Raw genomic sequence first — 19,259 nt, 5'->3', positions numbered from 1 at the left:
ATTCACTGGAAGCTCAAATAATCACAACGATCGTGTAGGAACAGGAGTCTACATGCAAATATTTAACATCTAATTAGGGAGCAGAATTACAGATGAATGATTGGTTTATACTGCTGATGTGACGGCAGTGGTAGCTGGTCTTCAGTGGGTGGAAGCGGAGATGTGACAATGTTGTGCTGTGTCCTGGCTCTGCAGCAGCTCTGCTGGTTTACACACTATAGAGTCAGTGTCTATTTAGAATCCAGGTGTGGCGACTACATGTGGAATAATGAATCTGCAGACAGGATATGGATAAGGTCAGTCAAAATGAAGCATGTAATTCTGTTTTGAAAAGAGGAAGGTAAAGCACAAATCAAGGAGATAATACTGGAACACTGTGGGATGAGGACAGAACATACTGCAGAGCACATAGGGTGAAATTATCAAGGTTTTTAGAAGCTGGTGGGAGAACAGTAACACAAGTCTTAGTTCGATTGCTCAGCAGAATATATATTTTTTGATTCTTTTATTTTATTATTACAGACTAATCTGTAGTGACACACTCTGGTACGGTAGGTGGCGTAATGCACCTAAAGGTTGGTTGTGCAACTCGTCAAAAAACACAAAGAACAAGAAGCGAGCGGAACCTATGAGCGGAACTGATGGGGGTTTTTTTTTCTCGACATTATGTTTCCTTCCGGAAGATAACTCAGTTGCACCGCCGGCATATCGAGGTACAGTTGTTGTGGTTGCTCATGAATCTGTATCACACACACAATATAACAAGAACACGGCCATCCAGACTCATACGTGTTCCAACTCTGTGTTAGTACGTTACAGTAACACGAGCAAACCTCGAGGAACGCCCGTAAACAGAGCAGCTAGCTGTTAGCCTCGCTGTTGTCACCTGTGACCAAGTAATGATTCAACTCATGTGCAATATATCATTTAAAATAACGAGATCTTCTTGATGTTACCGGTTGTCTGTGAAGTCAGTTCAAATGTTCGCTTCTTTTCCAACTCCACACGATCTAATAATGTCTTGACTGAGTTGTCTATGTGTCTGTCCGTCCTGATTTAGTGTCCTCTGAGACTCGCCAGCTTTAAATGCAGCACCTTGTTACAGTCAGAGGTGTTGTGTTCACGCTCCGTCCACTGGTCTCGTGTGTACTAATGTGAGGCTGCTGTTTCTCAGTTACCTGCCTGATACCGTGTTCCTGGCCTGGAGACATCATGGACGAAGAACCAGAGAGAGCGAAGCGCTGGGAAGGAGGCTACGAGAGGACATGGTAAGACTGTTATACTCAGAGATTTTCAATTTCAGATATTTGTCATTGGTGCAACATTGCAGCTGACATTGATCAGAACACTTTATTAGAAACACCACGCCTGTACTTCCCCCTTTATATCTGATATCCTGTTTTCTCCCAATTTTCTTATTTGAGCTGGACAATTATTGTAGCTTCTGTCTTCATGAATTGCCCTGCTGCCCAATTGGCTCAATTGTACAATGCATGAATTGGTTATATTTGACTGATGTTCCCAATAATGTGCTCTGTGACTGTGTGTCTCTCTTACAGGGAGGTTCTGAAGGAGGATGAATCTGGCTCACTCAAAGCCACAGTGGAAGAGATCCTGTTCCAGTCCAAAAGGAAAAGGTGTGTGGGTGTGTGTGTGTGAGTGTGAGTGTGAGTGTGAGAGTGAGAGAGAGAGAGAGAGAGTGAGAGAGAGAGAGAGAGAGAGAGAGAGAGAGTGTGTGTGTGTGTGTGTGTTATAATAAAATATTCAATTCTTCTTTGCTGTGATGTAAATTATACATTTTGCTTCTGTTGGAGATAAAACTCAAGCACTGTTTCGTAATGTATTTCACATATGCAGGCATGTGTTGTTAGTGCAATGTTTCCCCTTGCTGCTGTATTTTATTGTTATATCTGAGCTCGTCATGGATTGATTCTATAAAACATCATTGTACTTCTAATCTGCTGCTGTTTGTATCATAGGGTGATTGAAAGCCATGGACAAGTGAGGCTTGGAATGGTGAGTGAGTTCCACCTCTTTCCTACAGAAGCTTATTATCACCTCACTTATTATTTTAATGGTTCTCAGCCCCAAGTTCCGTTAAATCTCATGTCAACATGGTGACAGTGGCTCCGCAGCATTCATTTTACATATTTGTAAGGACCAAAGCTCCCTTGTTTAAAGTCGTGTAGCGCAACTCTGCTTTGAGTAGGAGCTGTAAAAGAATGTCCTGTGCTTTAGATGCGTCACCTCTATGTGGTGATTGACTGTTCAAGAAGCATGGAAGACCAGGACTTGAAACCTAACCGCCTCACCTCAACTCTAAAGGTAAATTATATTTAGCAGAGCCATCACACTGAACAATAGCAGTCATGCAATGTGGTGATCTGTAAAGCACAATCTCTCCTCTTCTCTGCAGCTGATGGAAGCTTTTGTGGACGAGTATTTCGACCAAAACCCCATCAGTCAGGTTTGTTTATTCAATCATGAGTTCTGTGCATGTTTTACCATGAACTGTGTTGAGACGTCACACTTAAATCCATTCAGCTCTTGTTTTAACGTGACAGGTTGAGGTGAGTTTATTGGAAAACTTGCTACTGCACTCACTAGTTTTGATGCAGATGAGATATCCTCTCTCCTTTCATTGTTCTGTAGACATTAGTATTGAATAATGGTTCAACCAAACATTTAATCTGAAGATATTTCTCACCTCTCTTCATTTGTGATGGGAATTTGTCACAACATTTTGAAGTATTAATCATTTGCTTAGCTGTTGTTGGTGGAATTACATTTGATATGTTGGTATCAAGTATTGCAGCAGTATCCCACTTTGACTATATACAATGGTATGTAAATTGATGGTTATCATACCATGTACATTTGCTTACACCTGGTATCGGGTGGGGGGGGGGCTATGCAGAATACCACTGTACTGTGATATTATATTTTCTGAGAGAGTTATCACATTGTGAAAATCTCATAGTGTTGTCAATCTATTTTAGATCCTTTAATACCACAGCAAGTAAAAAACAATGAATATCAGCTATATTAAACCAATAATCCCTCGTGTGTGTGTGAGTGTGTGTGTGTGAGTGTGTGTGTTTGTTTGTGTGTGTGTGTGTGTGTGTGTGTGTGTGTGTGTGTGTGTGTGTGTGTGTGTGTGTGTGTGTGTGTGTGTGTGTGTGTGTGTGTGTGTGTGTGTATTTATGTCATCGAAGAATGTTGCTGCTTTAATAAACCGGTGTGTATCCTGTGTCCTCAGGTGGGCATTATCACCACAAAGAGTAAAAGGGCTGAGAAGTTGACTGACCTGACAGGTGAGGGTCATATGAACTGTTAATCTTAGAATATGAAAAGTATTGTTGGTTGATATTTAAAATGCATAGTTTTTCCATCTTGAGGGCTCTTCACAGGATGATTCAAATTATTTTTCTTAGTTATCATTGTTAGAATTTCTCATTTAAACAATTTGTACCTGCAACAGAGAACAACAGTGTCATAGATGATCCATTGGTCTCCGTCTTTATAAACAGCAGTGAGCATCACTCGGCCCAGGTGAAGCCACACTTTTTACTGTGATGCATCTTCTTGTTTTACCATCAGGAAACCCTAAGAAACACATTTCTGCTCTGAAGAAAGCCGTGGACACTGTGTGTGTCGGAGAGCCGTCCCTGTACAACTCTCTCAACCTGGCCATACAGTCCCTCAAGTAGGTTCTGCTGTGTTTGTCTTACACTGACCTCTGTGATGTCACTGAGCGTCGCTGAGCTTGTTCCTGTCTTTGTCTGAAGGCACATGCCTGGACACACCAGCCGGGAGATCCTGATAATCCTTAGCAGCCTCACAACATGTGACCCAGCCAACATCTATGAGCTCATCAAGGTGAAGTCACACCTTTACCAATGAGGTGCACAGTCATCAGTGTCCAGTCAGTAGTTGTTAAAGCATTTCAGCTGTTAGGTGTAATGTGTATGCGACATGTGTTTCTGGTCTGCTTTTCCTTCATGAACGACTGTGTTCCTCCCTGGTCAGACCTTGAAGTCTCTGAAGGTGCGGGTGTCAGTAATCGGCCTGTCGGCAGAGGTCCGGGTGTGCACGGTGTTGACCAGGGAGACGGGTGGCTTGTACCACGTCATCCTGGATGAAAGTCACTTCAAAGAGCTTCTGATGATGCACATCAAACCGCCCGCAGCCAGCTCCTCATCTGAATGCTCTTTAATACGCATGGGTCAGTATACAGATGCTATTTCCATTGAAATGTAAATAACATCAGTGACCAAGTGTTAAAAAACAAATCTAACAGCACACTCAGCGTCCTGCTGCACCAAATATTCATTAGAGTTGTTAAACATGGATGTACCAATGAAAACAGTTTCTAACAAAAGCAGCGTTTCTTCCTGTTAGAGTAATATTTGTTTAAAACTACAGTGTCAAGCTGTTTTATAAAAGTAGAGTCTTTATTTAATGGAGCCATGTATGTGTGAACCTGTCTTCAGTATAAACCAATGGACTTGGCACCGAGATCAGGTAGAGAAGTCACACAGACTTAACTTTAGTGGCTGTGTTCAGTTTAAGTGAGCCTGTGACAGTGAGTCAGCATGTACCATACCATAACTGTCAAATTGAAGCAACTAAATAGAATTTAGCCATTGGTCCTCTCAATATACACACCTCACTTGTCACAATGTCTGTTGCATGACAGCATAACTCAGTGTTGATCTTTTCATGGGCCGTATGATGCTACCAGTGTTTTCTTTCTATGTCGATGTCGCAAAATGCTGCAAATTCGAAATGTTTCCATGTAAACGTAGTCAGTGTCAGAAATGCTGAATAACATCAACCATATAATTTGAAGTCTGGAGATACATCCCTTATTCCCTGGGAGCTAAGATTGGTTAGATTTTGAAATAATTAATTTGAAAAAAAATTGCAATGTATCATTTTTGAAGAATTAGTAATTCACGTCTTCGCCAACACCATTAGAAATTTGTGAATTTAGAGATAGAAGGTAACATTTATTTATTAAGGTGATTCTGATTCATGTTCCTCATTAAAGTGTTAAGATTATTCATGACTGTGAAAGCATCTCAGACCTACTTGTGTGTACCTGTGTTGCTCAGGATTTCCTCAGCACACTATCGCTGCTCTGACTGACCAGGATGCCAAGCCTTCATTCAGCATGTCGTAAGTTGGATATAATTTGATTTTAAATCTTGAGGCCTGGGCAGGGAGCGGCCTGCTTGTAGGAGAATGACTTGTCTTTGTAATGAACTGCTCCTGCTGTGTGTCTCTTAGTCATCTGGACAGCAGTGGTGGTCCCGGTCTGTCTCTGGGAGGGTACTTCTGTCCACAGTGCCACGGCAAATACACAGAGCTTCCTGTGGAGTGTAAAGTCTGTGGTAGGCCTGAAGGAGGATTCACTCTGTGTGTTCGTGTGTGAGAGAGAGAGACAGATTAGATTAAACTTTACAATTTTCATCCTGTGGTATCAAAACCTCAATGTAATTCTTTTCCTGGTGTGTATGTTTTATATTATCTCCAAGGTTTGACTCTGGTGTCAGCCCCACATCTCGCCAGATCCTTCCACCACCTCTTCCCCCTCCAGGCCTTTGTAGAGAGTCGTGTGGAGGAGCTCCAAGGAGACAGGTGGCTCTAATACACTCACACGCTCACAAAAACATACTGTGCTGCTGTGACTCTAAACCATAGACTGTATATAAAGATTGACAACTTAACAACTCCCCAAAAGTGAAGCCCAGCCCTCTCAGTCGTCCCCCTGTGGCTGGCTATAGGCCTTCAATCCTTCTGCCTCCACCAAAGAGAACTGAGTGCCAGTGCTGTCCTGATGCTGGTTCTGGTTTGAAGCTGGTTCAACTTGGGAACCTTTTATGAACCAGTTTACTTTTCCATGAGCTAGAGCAGCCTTAGAACCATGTCATTACATCATCATATAGGTCACTGTCTTCATCTTTACATCTCAACTGTATAAATTAAACCACAAACTGGCCATTCATTATTTCTATATATATATATATATACATATATATACAAATAAAAAAGAAAACTTGTCCATTGATGAGGTTTTGTCCTTATTTTCTATAAAATGTTAGACTGTAACATATATATATATATATATATATATATATACACAGCATATATATATATATACACAAACACACATATATGTATATTCTTTAAATTAATCCAACCTGACTCAGCTCACTCACTTTCCCCTTGTCTCCCGCACTGAGACACAGGTGCGTACCAACTTAGCTGACCCGTTACAGTCTAGGTTCAGTGTGTAGAATTTAGTTATATCTAGTGTAGAAGTTGCATGTTGCAGCTGAACACCCCTCACCTCACCCTCTCCTTCCAAACATGAAAAAGAACCTGTGGTAGCTTCAGTTGTCATAAAACTCAAAAGGTGTTTAGTTTGTCCAGTCTGGACTAATGTAAAAAACATGGCGGCCTCCGTAGAGAGTAAAAAGCCCCTTCTAGGTTAAAGAAAACAACAGTTCATTTAATTTAGATCAAACACACCAGTGAAAACATCACTAGGATTATTTCATATTCAATTTCTGCCAATAGATCCCTTTCATCTAAATCTTACACACTGAACCTTTAAGTCAAAGTACACATCAAATATTTTTTTCTCAAAGATGGTTTCTGTCATTTTAGGTAGTTCTTTTCAGACTAATAAATTTTTTGATGTTGTAAAATGGGTTGAAATATCACGTTACACACACTCGACCACTCGTGAGTGGATGACTGAAAGCTGAGACCAACTTACGAGTAGTCGATTGTGTGTATCTGTGAGAGGTTGCTAAAGTTCCTCCATTCCAGATCGCTACTGTGCAGACTCCAAATGCGCAAGATGGCAGCATTTTGTGGATATTATTATATGTCACTAATGGGTAGTGGGAGAAAATGGAGACACTTCATCTTAATAAAGAGTCTGTGATCTAAATCTGTTGTGATTTGGTTTCAGGTTCTGTCAAGCTTGTCAAGGGGAGTTAAAGGATAAATGTGTAAGTATATCAGCTGAATACTATGTTTTTTCTATTATATTAGTAATGTATATAAATACTTTGATCTCTATATTATATTTTATACTTTACTTTTATTCAACCACCATACACAATAACCATAATGGACAACTACACTGCTGAACACATTTCAAATCTGTTAAATATTAAATTTTCCTAACAATCATGGGTAGTTCACTTTTGTTCAGTTTACTTGTCACAGAAAGTTCTATTCAGCTTAGAAAATAAAAGCTGAGTTCAGACATGTTACAGTTAAACAGTACCATGTTCCAGGAGACTCTTCTTCAGGGGTTACTGGAGGACCGCTGATTGAATTTAGTTTTGATGAGAAATATACACACACATTTAAAATTTAGGGTGGAAATAATCACACAAATATTATTCAACTTCAATCCCTCTATCCATCTCTAACTGCTCTGTCTCCCTCACGGTCCCCGTATTCTATTCACATTCTAGGTATTCACCTGTCCATCCTGTCACAGTGTGTTCTGTCTGGAGTGTGATATCTTCATCCACGACTCACTCCACTGCTGCCCCTGCTGTACTCACTGTAACACCGCTCCCTCAAGCTGAGAGGCCAGTCGTCAGACAGAGACTAATGTATATAGTATGTACTGTCACTACATGTTATGTACAGTATGTAGTGGACTGGCTCATCATTCACATCCCAGCAGTGTTGTCCACGTTTGACAACACGGATATGATGCACACAGGCGGCCTTTTCAAATATTGGCACAAAATACTGGATGTTCATGAGTGGAAGGAGACGTCTATATTCTCACCAACGACAGTGCTGAGTCCGACCAAAGCTCCTGCATCTGAGCCACTTAATGTAAAAAATGTTTTTTGTGTGTGTAGTTTATACACAATTTTGTACTATAGTTCTGATTGTAGTGTAGCAGTTACAATAAAACATTTTTTTACTTGTCAATGTCTTTTATTTACCACTGGACACTTTCTGATGGGCATTTTTCAGGAAAATATGTCTATTATAACACCAAAATTCAAACTGGATATTTTTGGGACAAATAAATAAAATTTGCCATTTCTCATTTTTTTCCCAGTATAACACCTGGCAGTGTGGAGATGATTTGGAAGGTGTTGGTGTAAAATGCACAGAACTTTTAACAGTTACCTCTGGGAAAATGTCCTGTTTGAATGCAGATGTTATTGCAGTTGATTTTCAGGACTGGTTGGAGGTCTTTAATGCCTCAATATGGCAGAGATCTAATGACACGACTGTCAGCTGCCGTAAAACTGGAAAAAAAAAATCTTTAGTCAACATTTTGTCACATATATATAGACAAATACAGCATTTAGGCATCATTAAAGAAAAAGATATCTGGACATGTCCTCTGCTCTGATACAATCAACCTGTCAGTGGTGCCTAAGGTCAATTTGATAATATAGAAGTGTATAATGATCATGTAGAGTATAATAATCATAATACAGTAGTAATGATGATGGAAGGATACGTGTAAAACCACAATGAATGTAACAAAAAAAACTAATTTGACAAAAGAGCTGGGCAATGATTAATAGACAATACAGTCCAAATTTAATTTAATTTAATTTAATTAAAATAAATACCAGTCAAATGACATAAAAACAAACAAGTTCATTTAACTCTAAAGAAATATAAATAAAAGATGTCCACATGTAATAAATTATATCCAAGGTCATAGAAAGTGATGATTTAACTAAAACAGCGCACTAACTTGTTCTGTTTTGGTAAGGGTTAATATCGCCGTGTACAAATTCAATTACATGATAACATTAAAGTTTTTGGAGGACTTGAATTTTATATTTTATCCTGAAGACAGAGGAGGAGTCGTGTGATCACTTCCGGTGCGTCATTAACTGGCGGGAAGCAGCAGCAGCTTGAACGCAGCAGCAGCAGCAGCGTCAGGGTCCAGCGCAGTGACGAGATGTCTCGCATGCTCAACGGAATCGTGGCGGTGTGTCCTGACCTGGGGATCGGGAACAAGGGGAACCTGCCCTGGCATCCGGTCAGACTCAGGTCAGTCACTCTCATGGAAGTCATGAAAAGATTCAGTTTAAGATCCGAGCCGCAGATTAGCCTCACAACAAACACGGGGGACACGTGGCGGCTCACTGCAGCAGAAACAAATCAATCCCGTCTGCTTCTCTTTCAGCAACGAATTCAAACATTTCAGAACCATGACAGGGACTCCATCGGAGAAAGGTACGAAGTCCACCTTGTTTACTATGATCATATCTGGTTCAAAGGTCAAAGCTCATGTTCCAGTTAAACATTCTCTGTTTACCACAGAATACACAACTGTGCACAGTAAAGCCTGACACAGTCTGATTTCCTAGTTAAACATTCACAGGAAACAGGTTTAGGTTGTACAACCAGACAACAGCTAAAGGATTTACACTGCCTTTAACATTAAAGTCATTACACCAAGCTTACTGTGTGAATCTGGATGTAATATCAGGCTCTGCAGGTATATGACTCTATTTCTATAGCTCATATTCATACATCACAATTTGTCTCCGACAGAAGAGCAGTACATGTTCATGAGAAAAGATGTGTCAATGGAGAGGTGTATCAGTGTTCAAAGTATTTATACAAAAAAATGTCGGACAGAGATGAAGGGAGCAGTAATGGCAATTGTAATGAAAGCAGTATTACCAGTAATGGTAGTACATGTGAGTAGGAATATTGTATATCCATGCAATCTAGTTGTAATCATACTCTTTCATCCGCCACCTCTATTCATGATCGTGATCCACAATCACGTGGATCTGCAATGACAAAGCACAAGGACTTCAGGGAAGAGGTCAACTTCATAAAACATGTATTCATAAGACATTAATGTGGTGAAGAGCAGCAGAACTAAGAGCAGGTCCAAGACAGACCTGGACCAGCTCTAACTATAATCTTTATCAGAAAGGATAAAGGTTTTAAGCCTACTCTTAAACATAGAGAGGGTGTCTGCCTCCTGAACTGAAACTGGGAGATGATTCCACAGGAGAGGAGCCTGATAGTTGAAAGCTCTGGCTGCTACTCTACTTTTAGAGACTTTAGGGACAACAAGTAATACTGAATTATGGGAGAACAGTGCTCTAGTGGAGTGATATGGTACCAACCATGTATATAAACTTTTTTCCCCCGCCATTTTGTAAAAATGACATAAAGCCATCATCTGAACAGATGGAGCCAGTGATGTGTACAGCACTTTATATCAACTGCTTTCCTTCATAATATCGTGGAGAGGACACTAACCTTGTCGTCCTGCAGGTAAACAGAATGTGGTGATCATGGGCAGGAAGACGTGGTTCTCCATCCCAGAGAAGAACAGACCTCTGAACAACAGGATCAACATCGTCCTCAGCAGGCAGTGCAAGTATGTGTCACACAGTTAAAGCTGACGCACAACACTGTGTACAAATGGAATACACTGTAGATACACCGCCACCTGTGTGTAGTGCTTTCTGTTCGACTGGGTTGTTGCTCTGTTTGTTCAGGTTCTGTTGTGAACCTCTGCAGCAGTAGTACAGTAACCCTGCCTCATTTAAATGAACACTGAGTGCCATTAACATGTAATTGCTGGCTGGATTTCATTCAGAGGCCATGTTCATTTCTTTTTGAATGAATGGATGCGGCCACATTCTGTGTGAATGCAAATGTGCTGATGTTGTCTGACCCGCTAAGTATTTTTACACCCCTCAGTGCACATATGTTGATTTGTTTGTGGCAACCGTAGACTGGGTAAAAACAACAGCCTGTGGTCTCCGTGAACAGAATGTTTATTTGCATACAGAGCGTAGGAGAAACATTCAGGACACATTTCAATACCAGGTGTGAACAGGCGACTGCCCAGCTGTCCACTTGTAATTGGGTCTCTTAGGATGGATGTTAATACCTGGTCTACACAGAGCCGGTGGCTTTATACAACTCCTTGTGTTCCCACAGAGTGCCCCCTGCAGGAGCACACTATCTAGCAGGAGACTTCAGCTCGGCTCTCAGGCTCGTCGACACAGAGCTCGCTGACCTGGCCGACCAGGTCTGGGTTATAGGAGGCAGATCTCTCTACAAGGTACTGCATGGAGCACCCAGGGTGTGCACTGCTCGCTAGTGATGTTAGAACAATATAGATAAATAAGCACAATGGTGGATCATTTTAAATCACAGAAATTCTTGGATTTATAAGAACGATTTTTGTGAAAAACTGCGGAATTTGACTGTAATAAAACCTGATGGTCGTGGTGAAGCACCTCAGGATGAAAATAAACTCCACACACACACTGCATCATATACGAACCCCTTTTCTCTCTGTATTGATTATTCCTTGAATGCTTTGGGTTACCAGGAGATGATGGAGAGCCCGGGGACCAGGAGACTGTTCGTCACACGAATACTGAAGCAGTTTGAATGTGACACTTTCCTCCCGGAAATCAGTCCAGACAAATACCGGCAGCTGCCAGAGTAAGATCAGCACACATGTACAGCACCATTCTGTGAGGTTTGACCATAGTTATTTTGGTTACCAATATAGATTGTAGGATGCAGATGCCGATATTGGGGTGTAGAAATGTCCAGATACTGATATATCGGCCAACATATATATTTAAAAAACATTTGATTAATGATTCCTAAAATAATGATTTGTCATTATCAATCCCTGATGACAAAAAAGAACACGAGGCATTTTACAGGATATTTTACAGTTTAACCATTACCTTTTTTTTTTTTTTAAATAACTATAATCAAGATGAAAACAAGTCGGAACATTAACATTTATTTTAGTAAAATGTAAACATAAATGCACATCTCTTCTGCATTGTTTTATTCTGTAAAATAAAAGTTTTAAATGTGTCTGTGAAAGGCAAATATTAGTTTGTATTGTACTTACACGTTCATTGTCAATTGCTGAGGTCTTGGGGCACGAAGAACACTTCAGAGAGGTGAAGAAGTAAGATGATCCGACTGCTTTGCATCAAAGCAACGGTTCTAGAGAAAACCCACCTCGTCCTGTAAAGTTGACAGTTAGTTTGTGTCTGCCACAGGTTTCCAGGAGTGCCACAGGAGCTGCAGGAGGAGAACGGTATCCAGTACAGATTTGAAGTCTATGAGAGCATAGAGCCATGAAGAGGACACATAAAAAAGCCTTGTGATTTTGTAAATGGGCACCAGAGCAATGTAAATGCTGGACTTTGTAAGTGCTTTTAAATGTGATTTGTACAGTTGGGTGTTGTCTTGCAATAAATTTTGATTTCAACGACACTGCAGTCATTTACAGGTGGGGGGGGGGGGGGGGGGGAGTGTAATTAATGTAATCATTAGAAAAAGGTTTATCTTAAATAGAATCATATTTTAGCTGACATTTTACAGCAACACCAGCCGAGTACATTGTTACTGTGTTACTCAGCTGCGGTTCCTGGGTGTTGTGAATGCAGAGTAGACAAACTACACATTTGTGAGGGACTCATCATCGACTCGAGTTATGGAATCGAAGGCTAAAAGCCTAAATCAAATTTATTTCATCCATCATATTTGTCTACATTGTGTTTCTCTGAGTTGCATCTGCAGTTCTCTGCTCTCTGTTCTATCTGAAGACACTATAGAGCTGTCTTGGCTGTTTTGATATGCTACAGCTACAAGCATCTGGACATTTTTGAATTTCCTTCTCAAAACCACAATATAATTTGAGACTTTTTTGTGTTATTTCTGCATGTAAATAAACCCAGATCCACAGAGGAATTCTTTTCCTCATGGCGGATACAATGAATGCTGGACAAGTGCCTGGGATGGAGCAGACATATAGAAAGCTTTGTTCCCAGGTGTATTTCAAGAGATGGCATTATGACATAACACGTGTTGTATCACATTACTGAAGATCAGTTCAATAGCTGAGTGTGATGTGAAAACGTCCCTATAATGTATCAAGTTACGCAGTAAACAGGAAATCACAAACTGTAAGAGATGATTCGGTATGAGGAAGAGAACAGTACATTTAAACCTCATTGTTTTCTATAAAACAGTTCAATGTTCACACATTGGAGAAAAGCATTTTTCTCCTCCGGTTACAACACCAAAATCACGTCCTCGAAGTGAGCGAACATTCCTGTTGCGTAATCTTCACCAAACAAAATCTGTCTGCAGCCTTGAACTTTCCGGTGACGTCAGCTGCACCATTCTCATCACGCACATCTTAAGTCTAGATATGTGAAGGTGAAAAGATGAGTCGTAACTGCGCAAATGCTTCACTAAAGACCACCGTCTGCTGCCCATAATAGGATGTGCTGTCATTGGCTGCGTGCTTCCTGCTCCTCAGCAGCCATAGGCCAGCCCCTTCGCTCTCATCTGATGAATATCTGTCTCCACACTCTTCACTTTCATCAGTCATTCCCCTGCACGGATGTCTGCTCTCCACACTGGTTTCTCCTCAGCCTGCACAGCGACGCTGACCCATCAGTGGTTGGGGGCCTGCAGTTTGAACAGCCTCCATGGAAAAGATCCAGACACATCCAGGTAAGTTTGTGCACATGCCAACAGTAACCTGAAGTGGTGAAATTAGTGTCAATGTTTACAGTTGTGCTTTTTGAAATAATCTTAAATTGTGTTGTTGCATTTGTATGCCATACATTTTCTGAAATGTTCTTTTAAGTATTCAGTGAGAACGTAACAACAGTAGAAAATAAAACCTCATGCTCAAGTCGGGAGGATGCAACTCATGTAAGAGTTGTGTAATTTTGCATAATCTTGTGCTTCCTACTACAAAAAAGAGTATTAAGGCCTTGAAACAGGACTCGTCAATTGTTAGAAAACAATGTGATATATCCAGTAAATAATGCAGAGATAATAATCTGCTTGATCTGATAGCCACATGTAATCATAGTTTTGAATATGTTCATGTGGTAAATGACAGGCAGCACAGGATTCTTTTCATTAAATGTGTCCTTGCAGGGTTATTTTTGTCGTTTTCAAAGAAAAAAACATTCCTGGTACATAAAACCCCAGTACTTTACTTGAATAAATAAAAATACTGATGTCTTTACCTGAGAGAATGAAATGAAAAATATCTAGCCTTCACTTGTGGAGTTATGGTCAGGAATGACATTTTCTCTGCTGTCTGTCATTAGCTATTCTGTCTGTTTTGGTGCGAGCTGAAGGCCAGGCCCGGCCGCTCAAAGAAGCACAGATGAGGCTGAATGTCAACCAACAGAACAGGCTGCTAACAAAGGTTAAAACCTCCTGATCTTCACATATACAGTTTTGGTCCTGCCTAATTAACCATTACAGCATTAAACAGATAGTACAGATTTGTAGTTGTTATGGGTTGCACCTATAGTGGTGTTTAAAATGTTTAGTTCCCTCATTTCCCATAATGCTATCAACAGTATCTTTATGTCCTGTCCCTGTTGAGTGAATGTGTGTGAGTGTCTTTAAAAGTTCGAGCACCCTATTTGTAAAACGGCTTGTTTCCAATTTCATGTGGTTAATATTATTGGTTATTTCATTGGTTACTTTACAGATTTTACACACAAAACTATACATTTCTAAAATATGATTCGGTGTTACAGATCACACAAACAAACGTTTACACTGCAGTTAAAATGAGCTCCTCTCTAACCAGTTACAGTGTTGAAATGTTGCTAATGTGATGCTGCATTAATAACAACAGCCCTATGATACAGTGTTTGATGGTCTAAATCAAGCCATGCTGCATATTTTGTAAAAGCTTCACCAATCAGCCCAAAAACTCCGCTCTCATGTTGTTTCCAACATTTCAGTAACGTTAAAAAATAAAATGACTTGGAAGTGATATAATTGGATTGGGTGGGGATTGGTAGTAGGACAGTTTAAAGGGAAAGTCCAGTATTATTCAACCTTGTCCTCATATGTTTATAAATGTGGGCATGTATGAATGTTATGACTGGCAATTTCGGTCTACTAAGAGCCTGTCCCAATTCACCCCTTAGCTCTACCACTTAAAATCCACTCAAAGTGCTTTACAGAAAAGTTTTCCATTCACACACACATTCATACAGTGCATCTATGTGCAGGGAAGAGGCAATTTAGAGTTCAGCATCTTGCACAACTTTGGCATACGGTCTAGGCCAAAAGCAAAATATTTTCTAAGTGTGGATGTGTACCTTACACATCCACATTTATAAACATAGGACCCAGGTTGAAAAAAATACAAGAGTTTTCCTTTAACTTTGGTTAAAGAGTTAGTGTGGAGTATATAAAGCACAATATGGCCTGATCACACAATATTACATATTACATGCATGTAACATTGTGGAGGTGCCTCAGGATCAGACAGACGTGTGGTAATGGGACATTATCTGTTTGGTTAATAAAGGTGGTCTGTTTTTAGCCTAGGCTACAGCTTAATCGAGATTTGCAGATACTTCAGATGCCACAGTGTATACACTGAAAACTACACCAACGCTTTGACCACTTAAAATGCTTCATCTAATATATTCACGTACATGTGTACCCAACTGACACACACGCTCTCAGTCACAGTCTGTTAGATTCTGAGAAACTCAAGGGCACACACACAATTTGCTGCAGGAGTGAAGCAGCATCACCTCAGATAAGTTGTGTAATCATTTCTATGGGCTGTGTAGATGAGCGTCGTTCATATACTGGCCTCACCTGCAGTGGCAGAGTAACAGAGAAGGGCAAAGAGAGCTCATCAGATGAGCTCCTACCGACCAGCTCCATAAAGCCAGGTGTAGTCTTTGAGACGGTTTAGCTGTTGGTCCTGTTCTCTCTCCGCTGTGTTTGCTGTGATGTCAGCAAAACAACAGAGTGGATGGTCAGAAAACTTGGTCATACTGCCCAGTGACAAAGCTAAAAAATTGTTTACTGCATGAGAATGTTGTAATTTTGAAAATTCAAATCTTACCCGCAAAAACATTTTACAACTCGTAACTTTAGTGCGCTAACGTAACCGATAACACAGATACTGTGTATTTACAGTGCACATGTAAGAAATAAAAAAATAGTCAATGTATCGTAAGTATGCAAATAAGCATGATCAGTGTGCAATCTGATCATAGTAAACGCAGAGAAGACTGGGAATGTGGATCAGAGAAAAAATAATATGTTCATCAATGTGTGCATGGACTCTGCAGTTTATCTGAGGTTCTGACCTGGTTTGAGGACCCACAATGCAAAGCCACCAACAGCTGCCCAAATCATAACTGAGAACTTCTTCTTCCCCCCGCAGGCACTCGGCTGTGGACACACAAGTGAGGATCTCACATCAGACACTGAAGGTGAATTGAAGTTAACAAAGATCTTTACAATGGATGAGTCTTCAGAGGTTCGAACAGATGGCAATTCTCTGCTGAAGGCAGTGTGTCTGAGTCGTCTGCGTTTGACTCGCCTGCTCTTGGAGGGCGGGGCCTACATTAACGAGAGTAACGAACATGGAGAGACACCGCTTATGGTGGCCTGCAAGACGCGCCACACAGATTCCCAGAGTGTTCCCAAACACAAGATGGTTCGGTAAGTTGCTGATTGGTAAAAGTATGTGTTTTTTTTGTTGAGGATTACTAGCTTCCACTTTCCTGGTGTAATACATGTGATCTCTCCTAATAGGTATCTTTTAGAAAGTGGAGCTGATCCAAACATTCAAGACAAGAAAGGGAAAACAGCCCTGATGCACGCGTGCCTCGAACAAGCTGGAGCTGAAATCCTGTCACTTCTTTTGAACAGTGGAGCTGATCCAACTCTTGAGGATCACGCAGGATTATCAGCATTGATTTATGCAGTCAATTCAGGAAACAGGGATGTCCTCAGGGTCCTCCTGGACGCCTGCAAGGTGAAGGGTAAAGAAGTTATCATCATCACCACCAACAAACTGCCATCTGGCCATCAGGTGACAAAACAGTACCTCAATGTTCCTCCACCTCCTGACCTCGAGGAGCGTCTCCATTACACTCCACCTTGTTGCATGTCTGCATATGAGTTCCAGCTGCAAACGTCCCCACAGAGCTCCTCAGTGGGTGCTTCCCCTCTTCTTGGCCACAGGGATTCCCAGGGTTTATGCTCAGGACCTGGGATCGTCATATCTCAACCAGGTTCTCCAATCCAACATCCTAGTCCTTTATGTGTTCCTGCAGTGGATAAGCGACTTAATCTCCACAGACTACACTCAGAGCCGTGGACCAAAAGTCCTTCCCTGCTGCTCCAGCAGAGCCAGACCTGCTCCCTGACGGAGGAACCAGTGGAAGATACACCTCTGGAGGACTGGTCTCTCAGATTCACTAGCTTTGCCATCCATGGAAGACCTCCTGCTGTTTCACGCCACCACAGTATCGATGTCAAAGACACAACAGGGCTACTGAAAGCACAAGAGAACATGCCAGGACATGAGAATACTGGAGGAGGTGGAAGAAGAGGCTTTGGCAGAAAGATGTCATATGACAGTGCTGCAGGTTCCCTGCATTTTACTTCACATCCAAACTTGCATCAGGACAGTGTCCCCTTTCCTCATGAATCCAGTCCTGTGGATGAAGATTCCTCCGTCTGTCTGAGACAACTGAATGTTTCAAGTCTGAAAAATGTGGTCCGTCGGCGGAACATTGGTATGAACCACTACAATTCAGACTCTCAGTTACCACAGTTTGGCAGCAGAGACAACAGCACCAAGAACAGTGGTGGAGCTGGAGTGGGATCAGAAAGGCACAAGTTAGCCACCAGCAGGTCCTCCACTCTCTCGGGATCCAGGGAGTCCTTGGAGAGCTCAGCCCAAAGACGAGACACAGCCAGGCTTGAGCGTAGAGGCTCAGGGACCCATCTTCTAGATCACATAGCTCACACTCGCCCTGGATACCTTCCTCCCCTGAATCCCCACACTCCCATACCTGATATCGGGGTCAGCTCTAGCGCATCTTACCCTTTGAGTGGAAGTAGTAAGACGCTGAATGGTGGAAGTACAGGGTCAAAGCCTATTCTACCATGTGCACCCGTTTTCCCAAGGAATCTAAAAGCCAAGAAAATGCTGTGGAGACGCCACTCAATGCAGAGTGAGCAGATAAATCAGCTGGTCAACTTTGAGGAAACTTTTGGCCGCTAGAATAAAATTTTGAATGCAGGGGAAGATGTAAGTGCTTTAGAAAATTAAGAAATGTTTCATTTACTAAATTAGCATATGCTGGAACAATTTTCCTCAACAGCTCCTGCAACAGAACTATGTAAGTACCATGAGTGGGGAGTGGCTCTCATTTCTTTGCTCTTTACATTCCGAGTAGGTACATGCTGGTGCCACTGCCTGCCTGCAAGTGTTGATATATTATACACTTAAGTTATCTTAATACATTCCTTATCAAATCTCATCTTACCTCTTTTTATTTTAGTTTTTATAATAATTATTATTATTTATTACTCATGCACTAGATGGCAGCCGATGTGTTTGGAATGTGAATGGTGGTGGATTTTAATCAAACTTGATGTGCATCCTTGGGGGACTGAGATACACGTTCCTATTATAAATTGGCAGAATAACTTAAAAAACATGGCCACCATCATAGGCTTAGTCAATTTTGGCTATAACTCTTTTAGAATTAGTCCTGTCATCAAGCTCTAGTAGATACATTCAGGGAATAGACTAATCAAACCATTATTAGTTCAAACCATAGGGAGCATTTGTAAAAAATGTGACCTATGGTTTGTTTGCATCTACACTGTATGCAGTAAGACATTGTCTTTCTGGTCAGTGATGGTGTCTTCTGTGTATACTGACATTGTGGTAAATTGGTTGGTGTGATAAGAACTACCTAAAATCACGAAAACCAACTTATTTATCTTCTAAATATTTATTTGACATGTATTTTGCCTTTTAATTTGGCCCATGTCATGGAGGAGGCAGCAATTTATGAGCTATACTGGAGCCAGCGAAGCCAAACCAATCAAGAAGGTTTGGCTTCATTTTTGGGGAGCTGTCATGCCATCGACCTTTATTTATAGTCCATGCTGAAATAAGTATGATTGGTCCCACACAGTCATTAAACAGATTTTAAACCAGCTTTATCAAACCTGACTCTTGCTCATTCCTCCTCACTTATTTGATTTATGCTGACTGAGCAGTTTCCCTCTGTTAAGTGCAGAGGAGAAAGAATCCAAGCATTGCTGCTTGCAGCTAAAGTAAATATATATAAAAATATATTATGTATATCAAGTCTTATATTCTCATTTTACAGAGGCATTATCAATGTATTATTGTT

General features: G+C 41.0%; 3 protein-coding genes across 5 annotated transcripts; all 3 read left to right on the top strand.

The window, feature by feature from the left end:
* The first annotated feature begins 584 nt into the window (after positions 1-584).
* Positions 585-7,970, top strand: gtf2h2 (general transcription factor IIH, polypeptide 2). 3 transcript variants are annotated; one of them, XM_020093686.2, is made up of 15 exons: positions 585-713; positions 1,175-1,268; positions 1,560-1,637; positions 1,980-2,016; positions 2,239-2,325; positions 2,417-2,467; positions 3,260-3,314; positions 3,601-3,706; positions 3,789-3,879; positions 4,030-4,225; positions 5,118-5,181; positions 5,293-5,396; positions 5,541-5,643; positions 6,986-7,025; positions 7,500-7,970. In XM_020093686.2, exons 1-15 carry the CDS (start codon positions 629-631, stop codon positions 7,614-7,616), a joined length of 1,308 nt encoding a protein of 435 aa, XP_019949245.2. In that variant the 5' UTR covers positions 585-628; the 3' UTR covers positions 7,617-7,970. The 3 variants fall into 3 exon arrangements, with proteins under 3 accessions (XP_019949245.2, XP_019949247.2, XP_019949246.1); XM_020093688.2 differs by having other exon boundaries at positions 5,293-5,433; XM_020093687.2 differs by having other exon boundaries at positions 706-896.
* A 922-nt stretch (positions 7,971-8,892) lies between these two features.
* dhfr (dihydrofolate reductase) lies at positions 8,893-12,292 on the top strand. The gene is made up of 6 exons (XM_020093701.2): positions 8,893-9,063; positions 9,200-9,249; positions 10,312-10,417; positions 10,987-11,110; positions 11,384-11,499; positions 12,081-12,292. Exons 1-6 carry the CDS (start codon positions 8,972-8,974, stop codon positions 12,160-12,162), a joined length of 570 nt encoding a protein of 189 aa, XP_019949260.2. The 5' UTR covers positions 8,893-8,971; the 3' UTR covers positions 12,163-12,292.
* Positions 12,293-13,220: 928 nt separating this feature from the next.
* ankrd34bb (ankyrin repeat domain 34Bb) lies at positions 13,221-18,245 on the top strand. The gene is made up of 3 exons (XM_020093745.2): positions 13,221-13,545; positions 16,259-16,539; positions 16,633-18,245. Exons 1-3 carry the CDS (start codon positions 13,312-13,314, stop codon positions 18,110-18,112), a joined length of 1,995 nt encoding a protein of 664 aa, XP_019949304.2. The 5' UTR covers positions 13,221-13,311; the 3' UTR covers positions 18,113-18,245.
* Positions 18,246-19,259: the final 1,014 nt, after the last annotated feature.

Source organism: Paralichthys olivaceus, chromosome 4, assembly GCF_024713975.1.
Source record: "Paralichthys olivaceus isolate ysfri-2021 chromosome 4, ASM2471397v2, whole genome shotgun sequence".
NCBI lineage: Eukaryota > Metazoa > Chordata > Actinopteri > Pleuronectiformes > Paralichthyidae > Paralichthys > Paralichthys olivaceus.
The sequence above is the reverse complement of the archived record's forward strand: the minus strand, read 5'-3'. Positions and strand labels throughout refer to the sequence as shown.